Source organism: Macrobrachium nipponense, chromosome 1, assembly GCF_015104395.2.
Source record: "Macrobrachium nipponense isolate FS-2020 chromosome 1, ASM1510439v2, whole genome shotgun sequence".
NCBI classification, from domain to species: Eukaryota; Metazoa; Arthropoda; class Malacostraca; order Decapoda; family Palaemonidae; genus Macrobrachium; species Macrobrachium nipponense.
The window spans coordinates 55,181,321-55,205,621 of NC_087200.1; the positions used below are offsets into that span (position 1 = coordinate 55,181,321).

General features: G+C 39.9%; 2 protein-coding genes across 9 annotated transcripts in view; one reads left to right on the forward strand and one right to left on the reverse strand.

The window, feature by feature from the left end:
* The window catches only part of LOC135219313 (MOB kinase activator-like 2), a 376,693-nt gene extending 354,307 nt beyond the window's left edge, over nt 1-22,386 (forward strand). For all 8 annotated transcript variants that reach the window (XM_064255978.1, XM_064255976.1, XM_064255977.1 and 5 more), the window contains 2 exons: nt 17,593-17,814; nt 18,272-22,386. In XM_064255978.1, the coding sequence (XP_064112048.1) occupies nt 17,593-17,814; nt 18,272-18,882 (833 nt within the window). In that variant the 3' untranslated portion in view covers nt 18,883-22,386. The remainder of the gene's footprint in view (nt 1-17,592; nt 17,815-18,271) is intronic.
* LOC135219314 (kelch domain-containing protein 10-like) overlaps nt 17,082-24,301 on the reverse strand; it is a 95,471-nt gene continuing 88,251 nt past the window's right edge. Inside the window, exon 9 of the mRNA XM_064255980.1 lies at nt 17,082-17,830. The gene's annotated coding sequence lies outside the window, so the exon portion shown is untranslated. The remainder of the gene's footprint in view (nt 17,831-24,301) is intronic.

A 24,301-nucleotide genomic window follows, 5' to 3' on the forward strand; every position in this document is an offset into this window, starting at 1 on the left:
CTTGTACTGGAACCTCACTTCTTCAATGCTATGCCAACTGGAACAGCACTTCTCTCAGATGCTATGCCTACTGGAAACCCCACTTCTCTCTAGATGCTATGCTACTGGAAACCCCACTTCTTCTCAGGATGCTATTGCTACTGGGAACCTTCACTTTCTCTCAGATGCTATGCTACTGGAACCCCACTTCTCTCAGATGCTCTGCTACTGGAACCCCACTTCTCTCAGATGCTCTGCTACCGTAACCTCGCTTCTCTCAGATGCTCTGGTACTGGAACCTCAATTCTCTCAGATGCTCTGCTACTGGAACCCCCGCTTCTCTCAGATGCTCTGCCACTGGAACCCCGCTTCTCTCAGATGCTCTGCCACTGGAACCTCAATTCTCTCAGATGCTCTGCTACTGGAACCCCGCTTCTCTCAGATGCTCTGGTACTGGAACCCCGCTTCTCTCGATCTCTGCTACTGAACGCTTCTCTCAGATGCTGTGCTACTGGCCCCAACGCTTCTCTCAGATGCTCTGCTCTGGAACCCCGCTTCTCTCAGATGCTCTGGTACTGGAACCCCGCTTTCTGAGATGCTCGCTCTGCACTCTCTCAGATGCTCTGCTACTGGAACCCCGCTTCTCTCAGATGCTCTGGTACTGGAACCTCAATTCTCTCAGATGCTCTGCTACTGGAACCCCGCTTCTCTCAGATGCTCTGCTACTGGAACCCCGCTTCTCTCAGATGCTCTGATACTGGAACCTTGCTTCTCTCAGATGCTCTGCTACTGGAACCTCACTTCTCTCAGATGCTCTGCTACTGGAACCTCACTTCTCTCAGATGCTCTGCTACTGGAACCTCACTTCTCTCAGATGCTCTGCTACTGGAAAGCCAATTCTCTCAGATGCTCTGCTATTGGAACCCCACTTCTCTCAGATGCTCTGCTACTGGAACCTCACTTCTCTCAGATGCTCTGCTACTGGAAAGCCAATTCTCTCAGATGCTCTGCTATTAGAACCCCACTTCTCTCAGATGCTCTGATACTGGAACCCTACTTCTCTCAGACGCTCTGCTCTTGGAACCCCACTTCTCTCAGACGCTCTGCTACTGGAACCTCCCTTCTCTCAGATGCTCTGCTACTGGAAACCCAATTCTCTCAGATGCTCTGCTATTAGAACCCCACTTCTCTCAGATGCTCTGCTACTGGAACCCCACTTCTCTCAGATGCTCTGATACTTGAACCCCACTTCTCTCAGATGCTCACTGCTTATTGGAACACTGGCTCTCAGATGCTCTGCTACTGGAACCCCACTTCTCTCAGATGCTCTGCTACTGGAACCCCACTTCTCTCAGATGCTCTGCTACTGGAACCCCACTTCTCTCAGATGCTCTGCTACTGGAACCCCACTTCTCTCAGACGCTCTGCTACTGGAACCTCGCTTCTCTCAGATGCTCTGCTACTAGAACCCCACTTCTCTCAGATGCTCTGCTATTGGAACCCCACTTCTCTCAGATGCTCTGCTACTGGAGCCCCACTTCTCTCAGATGCTCTGCTACTAGAGCCCCACTTCTCTCAGATGCTCTGCTACTGGCAACAACACTCTTCACCTCTCATGTTTCAGGCAGCTCTTCTATTATGATTCCAGCGCCCTTCATCTTCCTACTCTACCTGTATCTAATGCTTTGCCCTGTTCAGCATTCTCTTCCAGTAATGGCTTTGGGTTGAAGGCATCATTAGAGATAGCCAAAGTGTCTAGTCCAGATCATTCTCCTTGCGATCCATGATGGGGCTTAAGGGTGAGCTGCCCCTTTAATGCTGAGCTCTTTATTCATAAAACCTTGGCTCTACTGTCCTTTTGTGTTGCTAATCTGTTATTACTGTCAGCAGTGGTCTGGAAAAACTTTTACCGAGTGTAAAATGACTTGGTCTTTAATCCTATCTCTTTAAATGCCTTTAAACCGAAGGGTTCGGCCTGCATCGCATGTCAAATGCTGATTTTTATTTATATTCTTGACCGCAAGATTGTAGTACATACCTCGCTTGTCTAGCAGTTCAAAACGGTATAAAGAGAGACCGCTTAAATACAAATGTACTTTTATTTATGGGAATATTTTCGGAAGTTTGAGAGAATTATTAAACCCTTAGTTACGTCTTTCTTTCTCTCTCTCTCTCTTTAGAGAGAGAGAGGGGTTGCCTAGGAATGATTGTAGCTTTTATTTAAATGGAAACTGATTTTTATTTTTGTGACTGGTGGAAACGAGACTGTTTATCCTTCTTAGTATGCCCCCCCCCCCCCCCCCCCCCCCCCTCTAATTAAAGACTGCTATCTCGCCGGACTGGAGGCACTTAGTGGATACCATTTTCCCCAGTTTCATCCAGTTGTGGAAGGACACGACAAAGTCGAAACCAGAAATTCATTCACTATGATGGAGAGAATGCTACGAGTCAAGGTCTTTCGTTCATCCTTTTTGTTCGCAAGGGGGCGGGGCTTATTTCGAATGGGAATTATGCTTAATGGCGCACCATTCCGGCGAATTAACCAGCTTATTTTTAACCACTTTAAGAGGACCGCAATACTTCAGTAGAATTGTCCATCGATGACGTAAGTCTTCATTCGTGGGTCGTGAAAGTTGAGACAAAAAGTAGGAATTTTGTGACAAAGATTTATGATTATCTAAGTTGATAAAGAAATGGATGTTCAGCTAATAATTTAAATGCAGAATGTCTTCTAGTTCCATATCAAGCTGCTTATCGAACACTTGATTTCAGTCATGCATTGCCATGTGAGTATTACTCTGAAGTCCCGTATTTCTTGTTCTGTAAATAGATAGATAAATACCTCAGTTCAGATCTTTTTTTTCACATCAAGATACATAAATAAATTATTACCGTGATGTAAACTAAACTGAAGTCGGAATATTATCGTGATGTAAACTAAGCTGAAGTTGGAATATGTCGAAAAAGAGACCACAGGAAACATCTTGACTTTTCAGTCACATCTCTGTCATTAAATGACAATTTATGTCTGTATAAAAGCATATTTTTCAGGTTTCCAGATACTTTCTGCAGGAAACCCAAAGATATTTGGAAATAATATAGTTTTTTATTTTAAATTACAATGGGGTTACAAGCACAGGCAATGCAGCCAAAATTTAAACCCGTCAAACCTTTTTAATAAATTACCCGAATGTGAACCACTGAACCTCAGGACTTAGCCGCGGAGGTGTAGGCAAATTTGTGCCAGTAAAAACAGAAAATGTTAAGTTTTGGGGAAAATGAATTATTGCTAACGGTGTTAATAAATTCCTAATTATTGCAAACGTTCTTAATAAATTCCGCATTAAATTCATCTCTGGTGTTTGCTCTACCATCATCATAATAGAAATGGATCTATATAGATAGATGGATAGATAGGTAGTTTATGTATGTTCCTTACCGACAGTGACAATACCATTCTGAGAACACACAAAGAAAGAATGTGTCACATGGAAAACGAATCATGACAACTCATTTTACCGTGTACCAATTATTTAACATTGTTATATAGTTGTGATAAAGAACCGTTCGTTTACTGTTTTGAAGTTGGCAATTGTAAACGTGGATTTGAGCGTCAATCATTTTAATTGCTCTTGTTCTTATGAAGAAAAGAAAGAACGTTACAACATAATTATATGACGGTTGAGTATCACCGTATGAACTACTCGGTATTCATAATGAGACGAGAATATTCTAAGTCATTGGCCTTAAGATAAAAACATTTTTCCCCTCATCCTACGCGAGTTTTTCCATGGATATGATTTTGATTGACGTGTTATATTTTGCTGTGGTTTTCGGTGGGAAGGAGGACGCGTCACTTTTGTAGCTTTATATTTTACAAAAATACATAATATGCGTTCATAGTTTCTCGGCGCAAGAGTTCAGGTTAATGCGTGTGGTGGTAGGAGATCCAGGCTTCGTTCGAGTGACCTGCAAGATATGAAAATACGCTAGGTATTGGTTTTCGTGACATCAGGAAGTCTGCCCTCTGTTGGATGTCACGCTATGGCCCTGTAGTTTTATCCTTCTCTCTCTCTCTCTCTCTCTCTCTCTCTCTCCTCTCTCTCTCTCTCTCTCTCTATTTATGGTACTTAATCCACCAGGCTATTGAAAGTTAGATGACTTGAGATCCTTCGAGTAAACAAGTAACCCAGAATCTTATTACCATCAGTTCCAAAAACTAAGAGCGTATGTTTAAGGAGGAACGTGACGAAACCCCCCCCCCCCCGCGCGAATAGGTTTTTCAAAAACGTAGATTAAAAAGAATAATAAAAAGTTTCCCGGCTGGCTTTTAAGAAACTCGATTCTCGGCAGTCATTTGCACGTAACAACCTGGTGTGTGTGTGTGTGTGTGTTATTTGCACGGCGTTACATTTAAGTGGTTCCGATTGTTCTCGGAGATCGCGTTTTACGCGGCCACTTCCTTGTTCGTCACGGCCTGGCTGTCTCGTCCTAACGCCTTCAGCTTCGTTAATGATGATCGCTTCTTTCTGGATTCGGGAAGAATGCCATCATGATAATAATGAAGTATATCTTTATGGATAAAATGAGGAGGTAGTCTGTATTGTGTATACACAAGGTGTCTCAGGAAAAAAAGATTTCTAAAACAGTATACTTACAGCAGTAAGCTCTAACGTTTCACGGGTAGACTAAACTGGATTGAGGCACATCCTGTTTTTAGGATCTTAGCGAAAATAACTTTCTTCTTTCTTTCTAAGTTTACTGTAAATATCTTTATTTGAATAGCAAATTGAAACGAGCGTTTCAGCTATGCCCATCAAAAACATTTGCTTTGACCTGGAACCAAATAAAAACTTTCGTGCATATGCTGATGTTCACAGTAAGAAAAAAAACCTTTACAGTGCTAGTCGTTAATGATTGTCCATTTAATGCCAGACAAACAAATGACTTTAAATTGTTGTGGCGAACCCTCAGTGACAGGAGGAGGAGGTGGTGTTGTTTTTGTTGTTGTTCTTCGGTTACTTGATACCGGCAACTTTCCTTTCGATAGAAACCACCACATCTCCGATCCTTCTGCCACATCCCAAGCCTAGTCGGTTATGCAGTGCGTGTCGATGTAAGGCAAAGACGATACTTTTGAGGAAGTAATGGAAATGACTCGATGTCGATGTAAACGCGTATGTCTTACAAAATCGAGTTGAGACGCTCCCCTTCAGAACTAGAAATGAGGTATGTTTAATCGTTGGTACCTTCAACGAAGAAACAATTTTTTTTCTCTCCTCTTCGCTATTCGTAATCACAGGTAGTGTGTTCTTTGATCGTGTGTTTCTGAGAAGAGAAGTGGGGTTAAGACTCTCTTGTCAAAGGGAATTTTCAGTAGCAAAGTACTATCGTTATGCGAAGCGTTTGCGACGGTGAATTAGGTTTGGTTTCCAACCACACCCTTGATGTACTAAACCTCACCTCCTCGTATTCTCTCTCTCTCTTTCTCTCTCTAGACGTGCCTTTTTCTTGAAAAGATACTCTCACTAATTATAGAGTACATTCACTCTTCAGGACATCATTTGTGTTTGCAGTTGGCACTGATAGTTTTCGAAAGTCCTTGTCGCGCTCAATATCTGAATGGACCAAAAGTGATGTGGTTTATTTCTAAAGTATTTCTATTGTGACGGAGACGAACCGTTCTCGTTTCTTATTGTCACGGAAACGGGCCGTTCTCGTTTCCTAACCGTTTCCCACGCTGTGGCTCATAGCGAGCGGTACATTTTGATAGGAATAGCACTAATTGGAGGCTATTCACCACATGTAACGGTACGAGCGTCATTGTTTCTCGAAAAGATGTTAGAGTAATACGGCCTAGTCCCCCGATCCGAAAATCCTCCAAAGCAGAAATGAGCGCTGAATACTCCCTCGGATTCCAGTACTTGGCTTCAAGCGTCAATTTCATATTGCCCTCCAAAGCAGAGCTCTAGGGGGATGGGTTCAGTTGCTGTGCTATGGACAGAGTTCGAGTATAAGTACACCTCCCTTGTGAGGTTGCTATGTTAGGAAAATCAGCTTGTAGTCTTTGCCTTTGAATTACATGTTTTCGTATGCGAGGCGCCTTTACGGAAATAGTAACAATATTAACGTTTTTGGGTTTTTAGCATACGTCGTAGTCCATGTTTGTTCGGTTTTCCTTAGTGTTGTTGGAAAAGATTGTGGGTATTTATTATCGTCATGGCGTGTTACTTAATAGTGTGAATGCCCCCCCCCCCCCCCCCCCACTTATTTATTTATTTGCGACATTTGTGGCGATTGGTTTTGTCCAACGACTTTTGGAGTCCACTTTTCATGCACTGGTATTGACTTGCAGCGAAATGTCATGCCTCCAAAAATTTTGTCGGGATGCTCAGTTAACTGAAAATATATGGAAAGTAAGACTCGCCATCAATAGGAATGGTCGCTGGGGAAGAATGACTGCTTTTCCTGGGGTGACCACAAAAACGTCAAAAGTTCAGAGGCCTTTTTGCGACATGTGTCTGATATCGACTTTCGCCATCGCGTGTATTTTGTTTGCCGACGCTGTACGGAAGGGAATGATGAACAATTTTATTTCTCTTATTATTATCTTTGAAGTCCGGAAGGTGGAAACGACTGCCTACGTCATGGATTGATTTCGTGTCCGACTGTTTCTGCGGAAATAAGCAGCACTCTAAACTCCGTACCATGATTTTTCCATTTTTGGAAAAAAATGCGAACCAACTCAAAAGCTTTTCTTTCGCTCCCAACCATTACATTTTTGTCAGATATGTCCTGCTGTCCACTACATCATGCATAATGGACATCCATGACTACCTTTCGCAGACCAGTAAATATTGGGTATCGAAGAATTGCTCCATTATTCTTGGGGGAGGCCGCCTTGTTGCCGAAATAGAAAAGAACTGCCGTCTTTCTAAAAGCCTTGGCGTCATTATTCAGTGTTGCCCAGTTTCTCAAAGCTTGGCTTTGGCTTCTGCATTTGAAGAGATGACCTCATTTTCCGTAACTGTTGGTTTGATTTTTTTGAAGGAGAAAAAAAAAAGATAGTCCTACTTATTTATGTGGAAATACACTTATATTGTAAAAGCTTTTTTAAGAATAAAATCATACCATATTCTCAATGAGTGTGGCATTGCATTTCAAATAGTATTTCAAGCTTTTGTGAATCGCTTTGGTAGTGAAATCATTTTAGTGGCGATACGATTCTAGGTGGCGGCTAATATTTTTCATTGAATATCACATTTAAATCTAGGCTTCTCAACATCTGTATTGTAGTTTACGGTAGTACTGACGGAGATGTAGTTGGAATTATACGGCAGAGTTGTTTAAGGGTTGAATTACCCGCTTTTCCTTGTCGCCCGAAAACAGAAAGTAACTATAACAGGTTGTGTGTGTGTGTTTGTTTGTTCCATCCGAGGTATGTACTTTACTTCAAAGTTTGACCCCAACACAACCCCGGAGGGGGTTAGCGCTGCCAGTGCACCTAATACGGTGTATTGTAGGCATTACCAAAGTTTATTTGCAGCATCCCTTCGATCCCTACCTGCAGCCCTTTTCATTCCTTTTACTGTACCTCCGTTCGTATTCTCTTTCTTCCATCTTCCTTTCCTCAACCCTCTCCCGAATCATAATGCAACTGCTTTGAGGCTTTCCTCTCGTTACACTTTTCAGACTTTTCTACTCTCTCAGTTTTCCTTTCAGCGCTGAGGCCCTTTGGCTTAAATCACATACAATCTATCCGTCATCCCAACACAGTTAAATATCCGTATTCTTTGTCACAAACGTTAACTTTGTAATTTATTGTCCCGGAAAGAGACTTACGAAACAGATTGGTGTGTTCTCTTGTGTTGTGAAGAATGCTTAAAAGAAATTAACTTCTACCTGAAAATTTTCAGCACAGTATAAAACTAATTTTTACAAGCTACGCTCGTAGTTTGATGTTGCAATGATATGTTTATCTTATAACGATTAGAATGTAGCCTGTGTAATATCCAGGAAGTGCCTTTTTATGGACAAGTGCCTTGTAAAAGAGAGAGAGAGAGAGAGAGAGAGAGAGAGAGAGAGAGCCGTTGCGTGGGGTCATGTGTAGGTGTGGCCCGGGATACCATCTCCCGGAACTGGTCTTTGCCCGTGCATGGGCGGGCACTCCTTTTTCTGGAGAGATAGATGTCTGGTCTGTCCTGTTTGCATTACGAATCACCCGTTTGCCTTGTCCTTCCCCTTCATTCAGTCCGCGAAGGAATACCGTTGGGATCATCGGCTCTTTTTTGTTTATTTACGTCATTCAGAGGTACCTACTTGCCTACTATACGACCAGTGAAAGATAATTTTTGTTAGGTAGTATCTAGTTTTTATAGTGACAATTAGTGTTCGTGTTCTTTGATCGAATTATCCTACTTCTTTTTGAGAATTAAATTTGGCATCTCTCATTTCTTGTTCCCCATATATAGATCTTTCATATTTTGACTTATCTGCTATGCTCCTCTCCCTAAAAGAAGTAAGCCAGTCAACATTTAAATTATACAATTGCCATTATAACCTGGGAGGATTTCATCTCTTATCAGGTTATTTGATATAGACTTCGGTCATACGTCGAAAGCATAAGAATTGAAGTGACTTTCATCATAGATGTAAGGGTATCGTGTGACATTCGTCTGTAACTGTGAGTGAGCTCTCGCAGCACAGGCTGAGCATATATGAATACCGAGCTATATAGGCGACTTCAACTCGGTCTGTGCATTGCGTAGCTCATTGCTGGCTTCGGTTTAGTTATTTTCGTTCTTGTACATCGAAATAAGATGGATTTCTTTCACCTTTTTCTTCATCTCCTAAAAACGAAATGTCCCCCTTTTTTTTCTGTCCGCCCTCACATCTTAAAATCTACTGAGGCTCAGGGCTGCAAATTGGTACGTTGATCATCCACCCTTCAATCATCAAACTTACCAAACTGCGGCCCTCTAGCCTTGGTATTTTTAATTCTATTTAAGGTTAAACTGAGCCAAGATCGTGCTTTTGACAACCATATAGGCCAGGCCACCAACGGGCCGTGATTGAAGTTTCTATTTTCGTTGGCCTTGATTGTATTGTACACTGTACAGGAACTTCAGCTCATTTTTCACTAGTTAATATTTGTCCTTGCGGTATCCTAAAATGCAAGTGCAATAATCATGAAAACGTTTTTAACCTTTGTTCATTCCTTTGATGGTGAATTGTATCGTTCACAATGTTTCCGTAAGGTTCGCATAAAACTGCATAAAAGAGGGAATGACGTATAATTCATTCACAAGGACGTTGAAGACAACTTGTTAAAAATAGCGATTTAATTCATGATTGTTTAAGTAATTACGTAATACCGCCTAAGAGAGTGAGTTCTACACACACACACAAAAGAGCTAAGCTTGTGAATTTACTGAAATCTGGAAGATGTATAGAAACGTTTCATCTCCTGGCCACGAAGTTTACATTCAAACTTTAGGGAAAACTCCTGAAATAACCTAACCAGTTGCAGTGGCCTGCAGATGTTGTATATTTTTTTTTATATAAAATATTTATGTTAGGGGAAATAAAAATGGTCCCAAGTCCAAATCTCGTTCTACCATGGCACCATGAAACGTAATGCCTAAAGGCTTGTCATCTAATGGATATACAGACTATCCATTCAACGGAATTATTCTGTAGCACTGGGGGACTCTAAGGAATGATGTGAAATCCAGAGTAGAGGAGGTTGATGGGAGCAGTCATTTGACAAATGCTTTTGATACTATATATGTACTATCCGTTACAGACTAACGGACGCACATTTTATCAGTTGTAGTTATATATTCCTAACTGGAACCCTGGCATTAATATTTTAATTTGTATAATAAGCTACTGTTCCAGTAAGGGAGTAGTGCCGATAGTGCACCTCATGCGGTGCACTGTAGGCATTACTTAGGTTCTTTGCAGCGAGCCTTCGGCCCCTGGGGATGTCATGATTAAGGGACAGAGGAATCAAAGAAGGGTATTCTTTTGTCTTCATTGCTAATGATGAAACGCAGTAAAGAATTGTCCGATATCAGCGTGGTGTTATTCACGTCTGTGATAATGCCGATTTTGATTTGTGCGTTACGAAAGTTAATTTGTATATTATCTGATTATTTGCCGGTAATAGAAAATAAGTGAGCATGAAATTTAACAGAAGGAAGGAAAAAAGATTTCCCGTAGGTAAAGGAAATTGATAAAACTGTGCTATTTAGATTTTCGTTTTTGGATGTTTCTTCTGTGGATAATATCCAGCTGCCAGATGGCGAAGAATATGGTGACAACGGCAGCCTTATAGTGAAGGAAGAGAGAATGTGAACGGAGATACGCTAAAAGAAATGAAAAGGCGTGACAGCTAGGGGCCGGAGGGACGCTGCAGAGAACCTTTAATAGTGCCTACAGTGCGCCGCATAAGGTCCACTGACGGCGCTACCCCCTGCCGGGCATATTTTGCATTTAGCTTAATAATAATCATTATTTTTTAATGTTTGTCGTTGTTAATTAATTTTTGAAAAATGTTTTGCTTTGATTGCCTCTCCGGCAAGTGGTTATGTTACTCATCCAGGTCTGGTATTTCAAGAAGTCACTTGTTTCACTTTGGTTTTATGAAGGTGCAGGCCCCCCCACGGGGGTGATTCCTTCTCTGGCGGGCCTTTGTACGTTTTCAAAATAAGGGTCTTCTTATATATTTAAAATATTGTCTTTTAGTGTTTCCTCGTCTATATTGTAGCTCCTGCAGAATAGAGGAGTGTTTAGTCATTTTTTAAAAATTTGCTTTCCTCTTGTACGATCTTCACTTTAGGTGGTCTCTTGTAATAAAGTTCACTGCAGTTGTGTCGTGTGGTGGGTTAAGGGCCAGGCAAGAACTCATTCGAGTTTGCGATGATTTCAGACTTTTTTTTTTTTTTTTTCAAATATAATGTCAGTTCATCTTTCTTGGATTTCAGTTCATTGTTTTCCAGGACTGGGAGAAACTTTGCACAGTGAATACATTTGGACGCGGATCCACGATTGTTTTTGTACACGCGTAATAGTCGAAGAAAGATGTGCTCTATTAAATATAAAAAGGAAACGAAGAAAAAGGGATTTATTCGATTTTTTTTTTTTTGTCACCTTCAACGCACTGGCAGCTTTAAAATATATAAAAAGATACTTGAAAAAGCCAGAGAGGAATCGACGAAAATGTAAATCCGAGAACTGTAGTAGGGGGTTGGTGGGCGGTTGGTTGTTGAGTCTAGTAGACAGAATGAGCTGGAAACATGAGCGTTAGAGAGGCATTCTACCAAGGTTGCTACGGCGTAACGGTTAAAGGAACATAATAGAGAGAAGGGTTGCGGCACCAGGCGACCTTGAAGTCCTCCAGTGGCAACCCCCCTCCCTCCCCGCCTCCTGCATCACGACCACACCAAAGAACCCCGTAACAGTCTTCTATTATTCTCATTCATTGGATAAGTTCGAGCTTTTGTTGGTAGTGTACAAGAGACCTGAGTTATTAGGTATGATGTGATAGCTCTGTGACCTTGAGCGGCACTCTCGTGGTATGTTTGGGCCTATATTTAATGACGTTAATTTTAGCCTATGGCGAACCACATTAGATCAATTCTGGGGGTCATGCGGGAAACTGTAACAGCCCACCAGTGACTTTTCCTTAGACTTCTCGTGTTTCAAGAAATATTAGAAATACAGTTTACGCGATTAGCATTATTTATTTTGTATAAATGGGATTGTCACTATATCCTTGTAAAACAAAAGAAGGTATTGAGGTTAATTATCTCGGGACGCTTTGTCGGAAGTAGGAAAGCTGTACTTACGTGAAGAAATGGCAATTGTTTCTTCAAGGAAGCCGTTGGTATTTTCAACAAAGACGACGCCATTGTCACGTTCTGAGACCTTGATAATCTGCAATAGTATTTAGTTGCGTGCTCCCTCTGGTAGCGGAGATATACGTACATTTAATGACAGTTTACGTAAATCAACTATGGCGCCAAAAGTGTCATTGCTAGTTTGTGTTGAAAACATGAATTTCGTCTAATATTTGTTAGAAGACGCTTAAGGAATAAAAAAAAAAGGGGGGGGGGTTGTTTGAAAGACATTATAGCCTCAGTAGTCTATATAGCATTTATGAATGTTATCTGTTATGACGAATTTTGAAATAAATGTTATCTGTTATGACGAATTTTGAAGTTTTAAGAGCAAGCCCTTGAGCTATCAGCTTGCATCATAAACACTTTATATTCTTACGTAAACGCATTAGCATCTCTCGCTGCCGTGGTCTAGGTTAGACCAGCAGCATCGTCCATCGCACGCAGTTAGTTGCTGTCTACTTTATGAATTATCAGCCAACTTCTCTACATCGAATTTTGGTTTTACGCTTCTCATGCTTCACCGGTGTTTATTCCTTTGTTTTTTTCCAGTATAGCTAGCGCTTCTCGTTTCATTTAAGCGCAATCATTCTCCTCAAGTGCATTTTGGGAAGGATTGATTATTAGCTCATGGTTCTCACCGTTTTGGGCTATTGTTAATTCCATTTTGTCTAATGTAAAAATGGGATGGGTAGTAGCAGAGAAAAACCACAAGGTCCTTGATGACATTCATATTTTATTACTAAATTGTTGATGAAACCCTTTGTGCAGTAAAAAAACTGCCTACTTCATGTCTGTAGATGCTCATCAGCAGTGCATCAAGCCCAAGTAAAAACTGCACGGTTCACTTCTGCCTTTCTTACACTCGTTAGAGGCCCTTCCTTTCCAGTATTTAGTACTTCTTTCAATCCAGCTGTCCAGCGCTTTCGACTTGTGTAGTTCTAACAAAACTATCATCTTCCATTCTCTCCACGTGATCTACCATCCCAAAGACTCTACATATATAAATCCTTTCTTCTTTTGTAATAATTTTACCACTCAATGTATTCCAACACTTCTCACCATTTTAGGTCTTTGTACAACACAAAAGTATGAAAAGACTCCTCTCAGATTATAAAACTTATATTCATTCAGCTGCATTCAGTATTCACTCCTCACAAGAGTAGGCTGAAAGATCCCCCCACCCTTGGCTCCCTAAAGTACTCGAAGTCTCTTCTCAGTCTTTTGCACACATCCTACTGCCTTCCTTGTTTGATATATCTGTGGCCCAATTCTGTTTTATCGTACCACTCAACCCTTTACATTATTCCACCATTTTTATTAACATTCATTGCTTCATCCACCTTTTGTCTTTGTTTGCCAAATTGTTATTGATCTCACTTTCTTTCAAATTCTTTCACTGATTTTTGCAAGGTTTATTTGTTATCCTCAGTTTGTACAGTATTTTGAATTATTCGCCATTTCACACTCATTTTCTTGTTTCACAACTATGAGCCTACAGTACTTTGAATAATCTAACCTAACCTTCTAAAACTTTTGGTTTCACCGTATCCACATAGATGTGTAATTGCCATTGAGAAATAACAGTCATTATGTTAAAAACTTTTGTACATTGCGTGCTCATCATAAAAACTGTCTTCTCTCTGCAACTTACATGTTACCACACATCCTCAGTACTCCATATTGCTTCAGTATCACTTCTTTTTTTAGCTTTTTCTAGTTTCCATACACATATTCCACATCATTTTTCCCATTACTTTCAAGCTTTTCACATGACCTTCATGAAAAAACTTTATTCACTCACATTCTTGTTTAAACTGTGTGGTCCTGCCAACTCTGTCATCTCTTTTACATTTTTCATCACTTTTAAACCATACGAAACAATATTATTCCTCACAACCATTCCTTCAGAACCTTTTTCTCTTATTCAAACATACCTTACAGCCCATGGTCAGCCACTCAGTCCCACTTTTGCTACTGTTATCATGGCCTCTTGTAATCACTTCCTGTGTCTTTCCATTCTTTAGCTTCATAATTTCTCTCTCTACATCTTCAGTAGTCATTTCAACAAGTATTCACAAAATTATACTAAACCCTTCCACGATTATGTCATCTGGATCTACCTTTCTTCTAGCCTTCACATTAAACTAATTTTCAAAATGCTTATCCCATCAGTTCAGAAATGTATTTGGACCGGACAAAATATCTTTATATGTATCTTTTATTTTGAGATGTTATATATGCTCATTAACCTTTCTCTTACTTTATTCTTCCTAGTAGAAAATCCTATTCTGTTAAGTTCTTGCACTTATTCCTGTTTTCATCCGTTTCCTATGTTTCACTAAATATCCTCTTGAATAATATCCACATTCTTACATACTTTCATGCAGTTCACTTCAAATAATAATTTTCTTTTATATGTAGAGGTGTGAAGGACTTCAGGTACTGGGTACCATGAAGGTTCTTCAGTTTGGCCAACTTCTGGAAGCTGGGCAAAATTAATATCTTCCAGCAGTTATCTGAATCATAATGTATTTACTAATCTTTGTGAAACAGATTTGGTTATATTAAAAAAAATAATTTGTAACTTATAATAAGAACAATAATCTGCTAAAGCAGAATGTCATTTTTATACGATGAGCATGTAGCAAGGGCGTGAGTAAGAAGCTGCATCTGCAAACTTACTGTCTTATTCAGACAACAAGCAGACTGGAAATGTAGTGCCAGACACAAGGCGAACAAAACAGATTTTACAGTAAAATCAACTGTGTTTGTTGAAGGATGGTTTGTTTGTATGGTGCTTTTACGTTGCATGGAACCAGTGGTTATTCAGCAACGGGACCAACGGCTTTACGTGACTTCCGAACCACGTCGAGAGTGAACTTCTATCACCAGAAATACACATCTCTCACTCCTCAATGGAATGGCCGAGAATCGAACCCGCGACCACGGAGGTGGAACGCTAATACCATACCAACCACGCCGCTGAGGTGCTTTGTTGAAGGATAGGAAAATGTATATAAATCAGTGTACAAGACACAAATGAATTTATGATACATATATATAGCTGAAATGCTGACATCATAATGCATGTGAACATTAATATGAATGATAATGGTAATTGCTTTTGCTTTCTCTGGTAGGGGTTTAATGCCGTCTGGGCTTACTTGATGTCCCAAGAATTCCACCATTTTCTTTGCCCATTTGCACTTAGTCTTCCCTTACAACGAGTCTGGTGTCTTGAAGTATTTGCAGCACCCTTTTGATGTCCTTAAGATGTTGCTTGAGGTTGGGGCTAAATATGTTGTCGTCAATGTAGCCCACGGAGTTCATTCATAAGTCTTTGGAAGATTGCGCCTGTGGTCTGAATGCCAAAACAGCTGTATTTGAATGTGTAGGTGGAGAAGGGGCTGATGATCGCGGTCTTTTATATATCTTCCATCGCTACTGGAACTTGGAAGTATTCCTACAGCAGGTCTACTTTGGTGAAGATCTTTGCTCGTTCATTTGGTTGATTATGTCTGCTATGTTCGGCAACAGGCATCCATCCGTCTTGACTTCGTTTTAACGTTTAGCTACTGGTAGTCTCCACATGGGTGCCATGTTCCGTTGGGTTTGTTTACCATTTGAAAGAGGGATGCCTATGGGCTTGGAGCCTTTTAGCATATAACTACAATCTCGATTTCCTTGAACACTTGTTTGGCGTAGGCGAGTTTGAGGCTAACTGTATGTGAAGTGTGAGTGGGCTGAGGGGCCTTCTGTTTCTATGTGGTGCTGGATGTTGTGTTTTGCTGGTTTGATTAAGTCGTGCTGCAAGTCATCTTTGAAAACCTCTTGGTAGTCTTGTAGAAGTCCACGTATTACCGGTGGTAGGGTAGCTGCTGCTATGGGGCCTATTTGTCGTCTGCTGTTGTGGTGACGATGTGGTGGTGGGTGGTTTGTGTAGCTATAGATGAGATTATACAGGAATTGTTTTTGGGATCAGTTGTTTTGATGCTGTGTCCACTAGCAGTTTGTGTCTTTTAGGGAGGATGCTCCTGTCACATCTGCCTACTGTAGTCTTTCCCGTGAAATGACACATTTTTATTCAGCTTCCCATACATTTTGAGTGGTGATCTGTTGGTGGTGGATATGTGGAGGTTGGTGGGTAGGGTGGGCTTCAGTCATTCGTGCAGGCTGGCTGGCACAAATTATTTGCATGCCCCAGTATTGAATCGATGAGAAATTCTGTTTGACCTTTTGTCCTGATGAAGAAACACATGGAGCCCTTGTGTTTGTATCTGGAAGAAAGAGCGGTAAGCAGGAACTGCTTCTGAACCGAGGCAACTGTGTGCTCATTGCTGCCGTTTAATTGATCTGTGACCCACTTGCATGTATTTTGAAAACAGGCTGCCTTTATTAAATTTTCGGGCTTTTTTTCCTGAATTTCCAATGGAAGAAACACATTCCGTCTGGTGGGTAGTCTTCTGTTTGGTCTTCCCTTTGATGAGTTGTTTGGGGAAGCTGTTTGTGGATGGGGTGGCCGGTTCCTCAGGGTCACTGTCAGATATCTTGTTGGTTGACTGCTGCTGCTATGGGTGGTTGGGTGGGCTCTGCTGTCTTGTGGACTGTGTGTACTGCATCGACCAATTTTAGGAATTCTTCAATCAGTGAGTATGGTGGAGGCATTGGGTATGGCTGCCACTGTTTGGCAGATGGTACTTTTGTGAGGAGGACCTCTCTAACAGGGTTTAGGGTTGACTCAAGTTGGCTGTCTATAGCATGGAAGCATTATGAGCCGCCGCAACTGCTTGTAGACGTGATGGCCGCTCACCTCCTATAGCTGTCCCCACATTTGTTCTGGAATTTCTTGGCTCTTAGGGCAGGTGGCATGCTGAAGGATAATTTCAGTTGATCCTTCAGTGATTCGAAGGTGATGGGTTTGCAGTTTTGCAAGCCATCCTGCAACTTGCTGGAAAACGTTGTCTGGCAGGAATTCAAGGACACTGTCTGCTTTGCGTTCTGAGGAGTTAATTTTCTTCAATCAGAAGGTTGTCTCCACCCTGAAGAACCAAGCTTCTGGGTTGTGGGGTGTGAATGGGGTCAGACATATAGAAGCGGCAGCGACAGTATCGCTGGAGAGGATGGCATCATTGGGGCTGGCTGGGCTGATCACCGTGATCACCAATGTAGCGAAGGCATGAGTAAAAAGCTGATCTATGAACTTATTGATTTATTCAGACAAACAGACAGGTCAGTAGCTCTTGTGAGCGGAAATGTAGTGCCTGACACGAGGTGAACAAAACAGAGGTCACAGTACAATCAGCTGTTTGTTGGAGGATGGAAAGATGTATATAAATTGATGTATGAGACACAAATGAAGTTATGATACATATAGCTGAAATGTTGACATTGTATTGCAATTGGTAATAGTGATACATGCTGTTTCTAGTATTGCATGCGTTTGGAGCACAGAGATGCTTGTTGTGAGGAGGATAGCCGACCAAGTAAGATGGATGGCGTGGTAAGATGGATGGTGTGTGGGTACGTGTGGGACCCTACAAGTATATTTGAAGTTAAAAGTTTACTACCAATTGATTAAGTTTTTGTTGTAAGATATTCAGTGTAGATGGGAAAAGGAGGAAAGAATAATGAATGGAGTTGTAGAAAGGAATGAGACAACTTAAATGTTTTCAGAGTATAGTCAACTAATTTTTTATTTTAATTTCAGCAATTGACTTCTTTCAACACATCAACTTACTGTATGGAACAGTAATTGAATACTGCACGATGAGTGGTTGTCCAGACATGACAGGACCTACTACGCGACAGTATTTGTGGTTTGATGAGAAGGGGAAGAAGACTAGAGTGGCTGCACCTCAGTATGTAGATTATGTCATGACCTTCACGCAAAAAACTATTAATGACGAGTCCATCTTTCCCACCAAGTTTGGTAAGTATTTGTATACCTAAAAAAGAAAATTTAATGTTTTAAATATACAATTGCAAATTTTTCATTACATGTAAAATTCACTGTTGCTCTGTTTAGATTGAAGGATGCATTCCACTTTTTCACAATTTAGTTGTACAATACTGTTCTTTCCTATACTTTAATTTCTAAAACGCTGTGGTATTATGAGCACACCCCAAAGTTGATATAATCAACTGTCCGAGTTCCTTGCTATTTTCTATAGCGATTCTCAGAGATTTCAAGTTATAAATAATGTAAATACTGTAGTATGTATTCGAGTTTGGTTCATACCATATATTTCTTTTATTGGAAAGTCCTGCAATGTATTTTTATGATAACGTAATTACTCTTGTATCCTGATCATACATTGAGTCTGTTGCTGCCTAAAAATTGTAGATTGACTGAAGCTATACTTACACTTAGTTATTTTCTTTTTCAGAAAACGATTTCCCTGTATCATTTGAATCGATAGTTAAGAAGATACATAGGTTGCTGTTTCACGTGTTGGCGCATCTATACCACAGTCACTTCCGTGAAATGGTATTGCTGAATTTACATGCACATCTCAACTGTATCTTTGCACATTTTATACTCTTCAATGAAAGATTCAGACTTATTGATGAAAAGGAAACAGAAGTATTGAAAGACTTAGTAGTGGCATTGAAGCTCCACCCAGAAAGTGAATCCTCAGCTGCCTCTACCACCACCACCACCGCCTCCATTACCACTGCAACCACCACCACTACTACTACTACCACTACCACATCCAGCTGTAGTCAGTTAGGTGACCCTGAGACTAGTGCTAGTCCAACCAACAGTAGTAGCAATGCTACCACCACACCTGCCATGGGTAACAACACTTTATCCTCGGATGGTGATTGTGGTAGTTGCTCAACCCCTCAGGAGCAACAATCGTCGTGCCCATCAGATACTACTGCAGTCAGTAGCAACAGCAGTAGTGGGTTATTATCAGCACTGGGAGATACGGCGGCGGGGGGGTCAGGGCCTCCACTCTTGGATGCGGGAGCAGCGCTAGATACCCGGCCATAGTAACGTGTGGAAATAGTGAAGCAGTGTATGCGGGTACCGTGGCCTGGCCCCCTCCCTATGCCCCTGCCTTGTGGTGTGGTGGGCACACATTGGTGCAGCACCTTAGCCTTATCCATGTGTGATGATGGTGTCATCTGTCTATGGCTGGTGGTGGTGAGGCCAGGCTGGGGTTCCTAGGGATATGTTGTGTACATATGTGTTGTAAAGTCCCTAGATCATAACTGTTGCTATACAAATACTATTTATATTTATCCTGCGTTATCACATGAGCACACATTCACCATAAAGTGCATTGTTTTCACCTAGACTCGTGGAGAGCAAGTCGGCAAAGGTGAACACATGGCCATCAGCAAAGCTTTTAAGTAGTTGCAAAACGATTGTCAAGAAGAGTTTATTCATGCAAAACTTTATTCTTGTGATTCAAGCCATTTTGGACAAAAATTAGTTTCATTATTATTATAATTTTATTATTACATCATCAAGATTTTGAAGTTTGGTTTGACTAAACAGAATATTGGTGTTTGGTTCATGTTTTTGCTTGACAGGAAAATGCTTTTCATTAATGCAGTTAAAAATTTTGTGATGTTGAAAGGAAGTTTCCTGGCAAGTTCATTTTTCCCTTCTCTTGTTATGTAAGTAGGCTTCTTAAGTCCTTACTAGTCGACATGTGATGATGTGTTTCCTGTTAGTTTTTCCATATGCAGTACAAACTTCCCCAAGAATGTTTTAGTTGTAATTCATTCTTCCTTTCTTCCTACCTTCCTTTTATTATTTTTATTGTTATTTTGACTTGGTTCACATAAAGAGCACAGAGCATTTATGTTTATTAGTTACCAGTCCACTTAACAATTTTATTTTGCGTGAAATGCACATAAAAACCTTTATGTCAAACCATTTCCCAAGTAGCCTGGATGGTTTGATGTATTACCTTTCTTTGTTAACTATGTACTTAATTATAGAGCCAGAAAGGGATTTTGGTGATACAAAAATATATTCCCTAAACAAAACTTGCTAAGAATTACCTCAGCAAATTTGAAGCATAAGACACTATACTGGTTAGCTTTAGCAGTTTTAGGAGTCATGCATACTCTTGAGTGACACATAGAAGAAACTTCCCAAATAGCTAGGTAATTTAAAGACAATAGTGTCTCAGTAATCAGCATTGTTGGTATCCCTGTAACACTGCATCTCCACACCAAGTCATGCTGTTGTTGCTGAATCCAGTTCGAGGAGATACTACTTATTTTGAATGATAGAAGTGAACCTGGGTGGATATCAGCATGGCTGTTTAAAGTGAATGGTATTTTGAAGAATTTTGAATTTGTGTTGTATAGTATTGTCTACAACACCTTTGTTTATTATTTGAGACATTCTCTTTGGGTAAACAATGTAAAAATGTACCATACAATTTAGTTTTTTGTGTGTTGATATTCTCAAAGGTAAAATAATGATTTTTTGAAGGACTTGAAAGGAAAGTCAATGTGGAGATGCTGTGATTGGGAACCCAACCTGATTAAATAATATCTTAACTGTCCCAACCTCCTTTTTCTTCCCATAATTAAATAACTACTGCTAGACCAGTTTGTTGCAGGGAATTTATTTGTCCTAGTGAATTATTATGTAATGTGTAATTATTTATTTTTATTCTTGTTTGTTAGCTTGATCAATTCTAATCCAGATTATAGATCTTGCAGGCAAGGATTGATGGAGTGATATGCTGAATATAGTAGATTGTATATGCTGATGTTGTTTGCCTAGTGAAATATTATTGATGACAGGTATATTCCTTTATAAGTTTGACTGATATGTATATAATGCAGAGTTGTTATGATGATGATCCTAGTGGTAAGAAGAGTCACAACCCTGGCATGACTATTGTTGTGTGTTAGGAGCAAGCCCCCAGCATTAGTGTGCTAATTAAAAAAATAAGAATAAAAGCCCAGGGAAGCTCGCTTCTCTTGTGCGTTTTGCTATGATAAGACAGCGAGCATATCATACTTGTAATTTCTTTTTCTAAGCTTTCCTGAGCATCATTTGCTAACAGCTTGATGTTGCAAATTGAGATTGGTGAAGTGGTTGTGTGTGTTTGGTAGCTAACCTGGTCAGGTAGGAGCATTATATTAGGTTGCAGGTTCTACCAGAACCCATCTAAGCACTTTGACCTTCCTCAGCTTCACCTTGCTAAGAAGCTTTATGACTCAGGATTGGACTTGCCCCTAACGTTACGTTAAATAGCCAAATTATTGTCATCCAATTCTATTAAGCAATTGTAAAAAGGTGAAGTAATGTTTGAATGCCCTCCTTCAGGTTAAAACAAATGAAAAAAAATTTACTGTAAGAAAAAGTTTCACTCCTGTGTTATTATGGTCTTTATTGTCTTTCATCTAGTTCATACAGCTCTTGGTTAGAACTGTTAACATATATTAAATAATAATGATAATAATAGTAAAAGATATGTTGATGATGAAGGATAGAAATCCATTTGTCATATCCTCCATGCCTTCCTATAATTTGTGTCAGAGCTATTATTTCAATTTATTGAAGAGAAGAATGACATTTTCTATTAGAGTGATATTGTGAATAATGTTAAAAAATGGCAGGTAACAAGCATTTTATTTGTTTACTGACTCCGTGATAAAGTATATGTGGAATGTATGCACAGAAATGGAAGGGGGTGGTTTTAGGGTGATGGCCTGTGTAAAAATTAAAATAAAAAAAAAATAGCAGAGGCTCTAACAGTCTGGTATCTTAAAAGTTATGTTAGATTTGGTTGTGTACTACTGAAGAGATTGAGAACAACACAGACCTTCACACTAACACCAGTGGTAGCAAAAAAATTTAAAAGCTAGTCAATGCCCCCTTAGTGATTGAGCCAATCTCTTTTATGCCCAGTGTTATTTCTCTCTTTGGCCTCCCTCCACCACTATTGAATAGCAGACTTTTAAGGGGTATTAGGGATTCCATTCTTGTTACCGGATAATTGGTGGAAATCTCTAAACTTTACAACACCTATGAGTTTATTGTGAATAGGGCATTAACTATCATTTTGCACTAAAGAGCAACCTTTGTATCCAAAAGTTAAAGTGGAAATCAGTTCAATTTTATACAATAGTGTAATTTGGTACTGGCTAAGGGGATTAGGGTGGGTGGGGAATGAATCATTACTTCACTATTGTATTTTTCATTGTTGAATTTCTTTTGCCTTTTACTTATTTACTTTTTTATACATATAGTGTAAGCAGGTGAAGAAAGAGATCCTGGGCTGTCTGCAAGTGCTTGTAATGTGGGGGTTTGGGGGTGGGGGATGAAGGTAAGGTGTTGGAGAGGGTGGGAGTGAGGGGGGCCTTAAGGGTCACGCCTAAAGCATTAGTAGAGAGCGGCGTGCGTATGTTGGTTATTCCTTGTGATACTCTTGATCCTCTATGATCAGCTTAGTGAGACAGGAAATGTTTTAAGGAATAATTATTATTGCAAAAATAAATAATAAAATAATTTGCACTGAAATTATTTTGTGATTTGAACCTTAACTAAACTTAAGACGTAGGTAGTGAATAGTGATTATACTACCCTTGAATCTGGTCCAATTCTGAAAGTTCTGAGCTGTACAGCAGGTGTATTTAGAGCAGTCCAAGATACTAGCAATAGCCAAAATTCAATTATGTGCTACTTCCAAGCTATAAGCAAGAGAGCCTTATGATATCAACAAAATAAGAGATCACCCTAAGAGTTTGCTTTGAAGTGAGCAGCAAAATTGGACATTCAGGCAGTAAGAGATCAGAGAAATGGATGAAAATAAGACATGCAAATTAGTTTGTGGCCAAACTGATACCATGTATCAGTGCAAGGCACTACAACCCTGTTGTGGTTGCTGACAATTGGCAATATTTTTAACCTATTGTTATACATATAGCTCCAAGAACAAGATGACTTCCTAAATCAGTGTTCAGTAAATGATGAACCATCATGGTTGGAGATGACAAACCTTTGTAAATAGTGGTAGGAATAGGCCTAGAAGCACATCTGCAAGTTAACTGTCCTAGAGGAAGCCAGGCAGCATGAACATGGGAACCCTGGAAGGCTGGGACAAGTACATTGACACTCACAAGACTTCGGAGGCTGGATAGGAGAATCCATGATAAACAGAGAAAGACAACACAGGCTTGGGTAAGAAGAGAGCAAGTGATCGTCCGTTCTCTGCTCTCCAAGGCGGTTGAAGAAAGACTAATCCGTCGCTAGGTTCAAGCATGGTCTCTGATTCGCTTCTACTTCAACTATGTATCAGATGCCAGATGCCACAGATTCCTTGCATTTACAATTTTTTATTGTTTTTCCAGCTGGTGCAAAAAGTCTTATCCTAATGTTAAGACCTCAGGTTTATTAGCTATGAAAAATACAAATTAAAAATTTGTCATTTAAAAACAAATCTATTAAAACATATTAGTACTATGGAATACAAACCAATGCTGTTTAGCTTTATCACCAGGGTACAAAGGAATGGCCAAGAATTACCATTACAATAATTGCCTTTTTCTTCTGTATTAAGCCAAGTCTTTGAGATCTTGAAGATTAAGATGGTTAGAACTTGTAATGAGAAGAAATGAGGAACACTTGGTAAGAGAAGCAGTACATATGGAAATACCTGAAGGAATTCCCAGGAAATCATGGGAAAATGGGATGGTGAAGACCAAAACTTAGTGGAAGTTTATGCAGAAAGTACACAACACAAAAGACAGTGCAGTGAGTGGAGAGAACTCATTTAAGTCTAGACCCAAAAGGAGGAGGCTAATATAAAAATATTTACAATAGGATGTATCATCCATACTTTCCATTTTTTTACATATCAAGCACCACTAAATATATTACACTTAATGTTTTTGTCGCTTTCCCCATCCTCATAAAAGAACCAATCTATGGGTTATATTAAACTTAAAATGGGTTGGTTGACTAAGCTAGTCAACCAGAAAAAAATTGTAAATGATTAAAGCAACAAAATTAGTTCATATAGCATGACCCAGTTCCCAGTAGCCTTTTTAATTGGCAGATGCATAAAAGCTGTTGGAAAGAATCTCATTAAAATGTTGTCTAAGCAATGTGACAATTTAGCTTTGTTCAGGAAGCAAGGAGTTGGCACAAAAATAATCAGTATTGAAACAAATATAAATTACGTGGAAAAGCAGTTAGCCAAGATAAAATACGCAGTAAACATGCTGGTCAAGGACAAAACGGTCAAAGCTGTGACAAGAGTTGGGTAAGTCAATAAAAGAATAATTATGGCTAAGAAGATTTTAGGAATGGCAAGAACAGAAAAAGCAAAAATTTTTGGGAAGCTGTCAGATGCAATGATACAAGTGCTACTTACATAGGTTACTCGCTGGAGTAAACCTCAGTGAACACAGGAATGGATAGAGCTGGCTTTAAG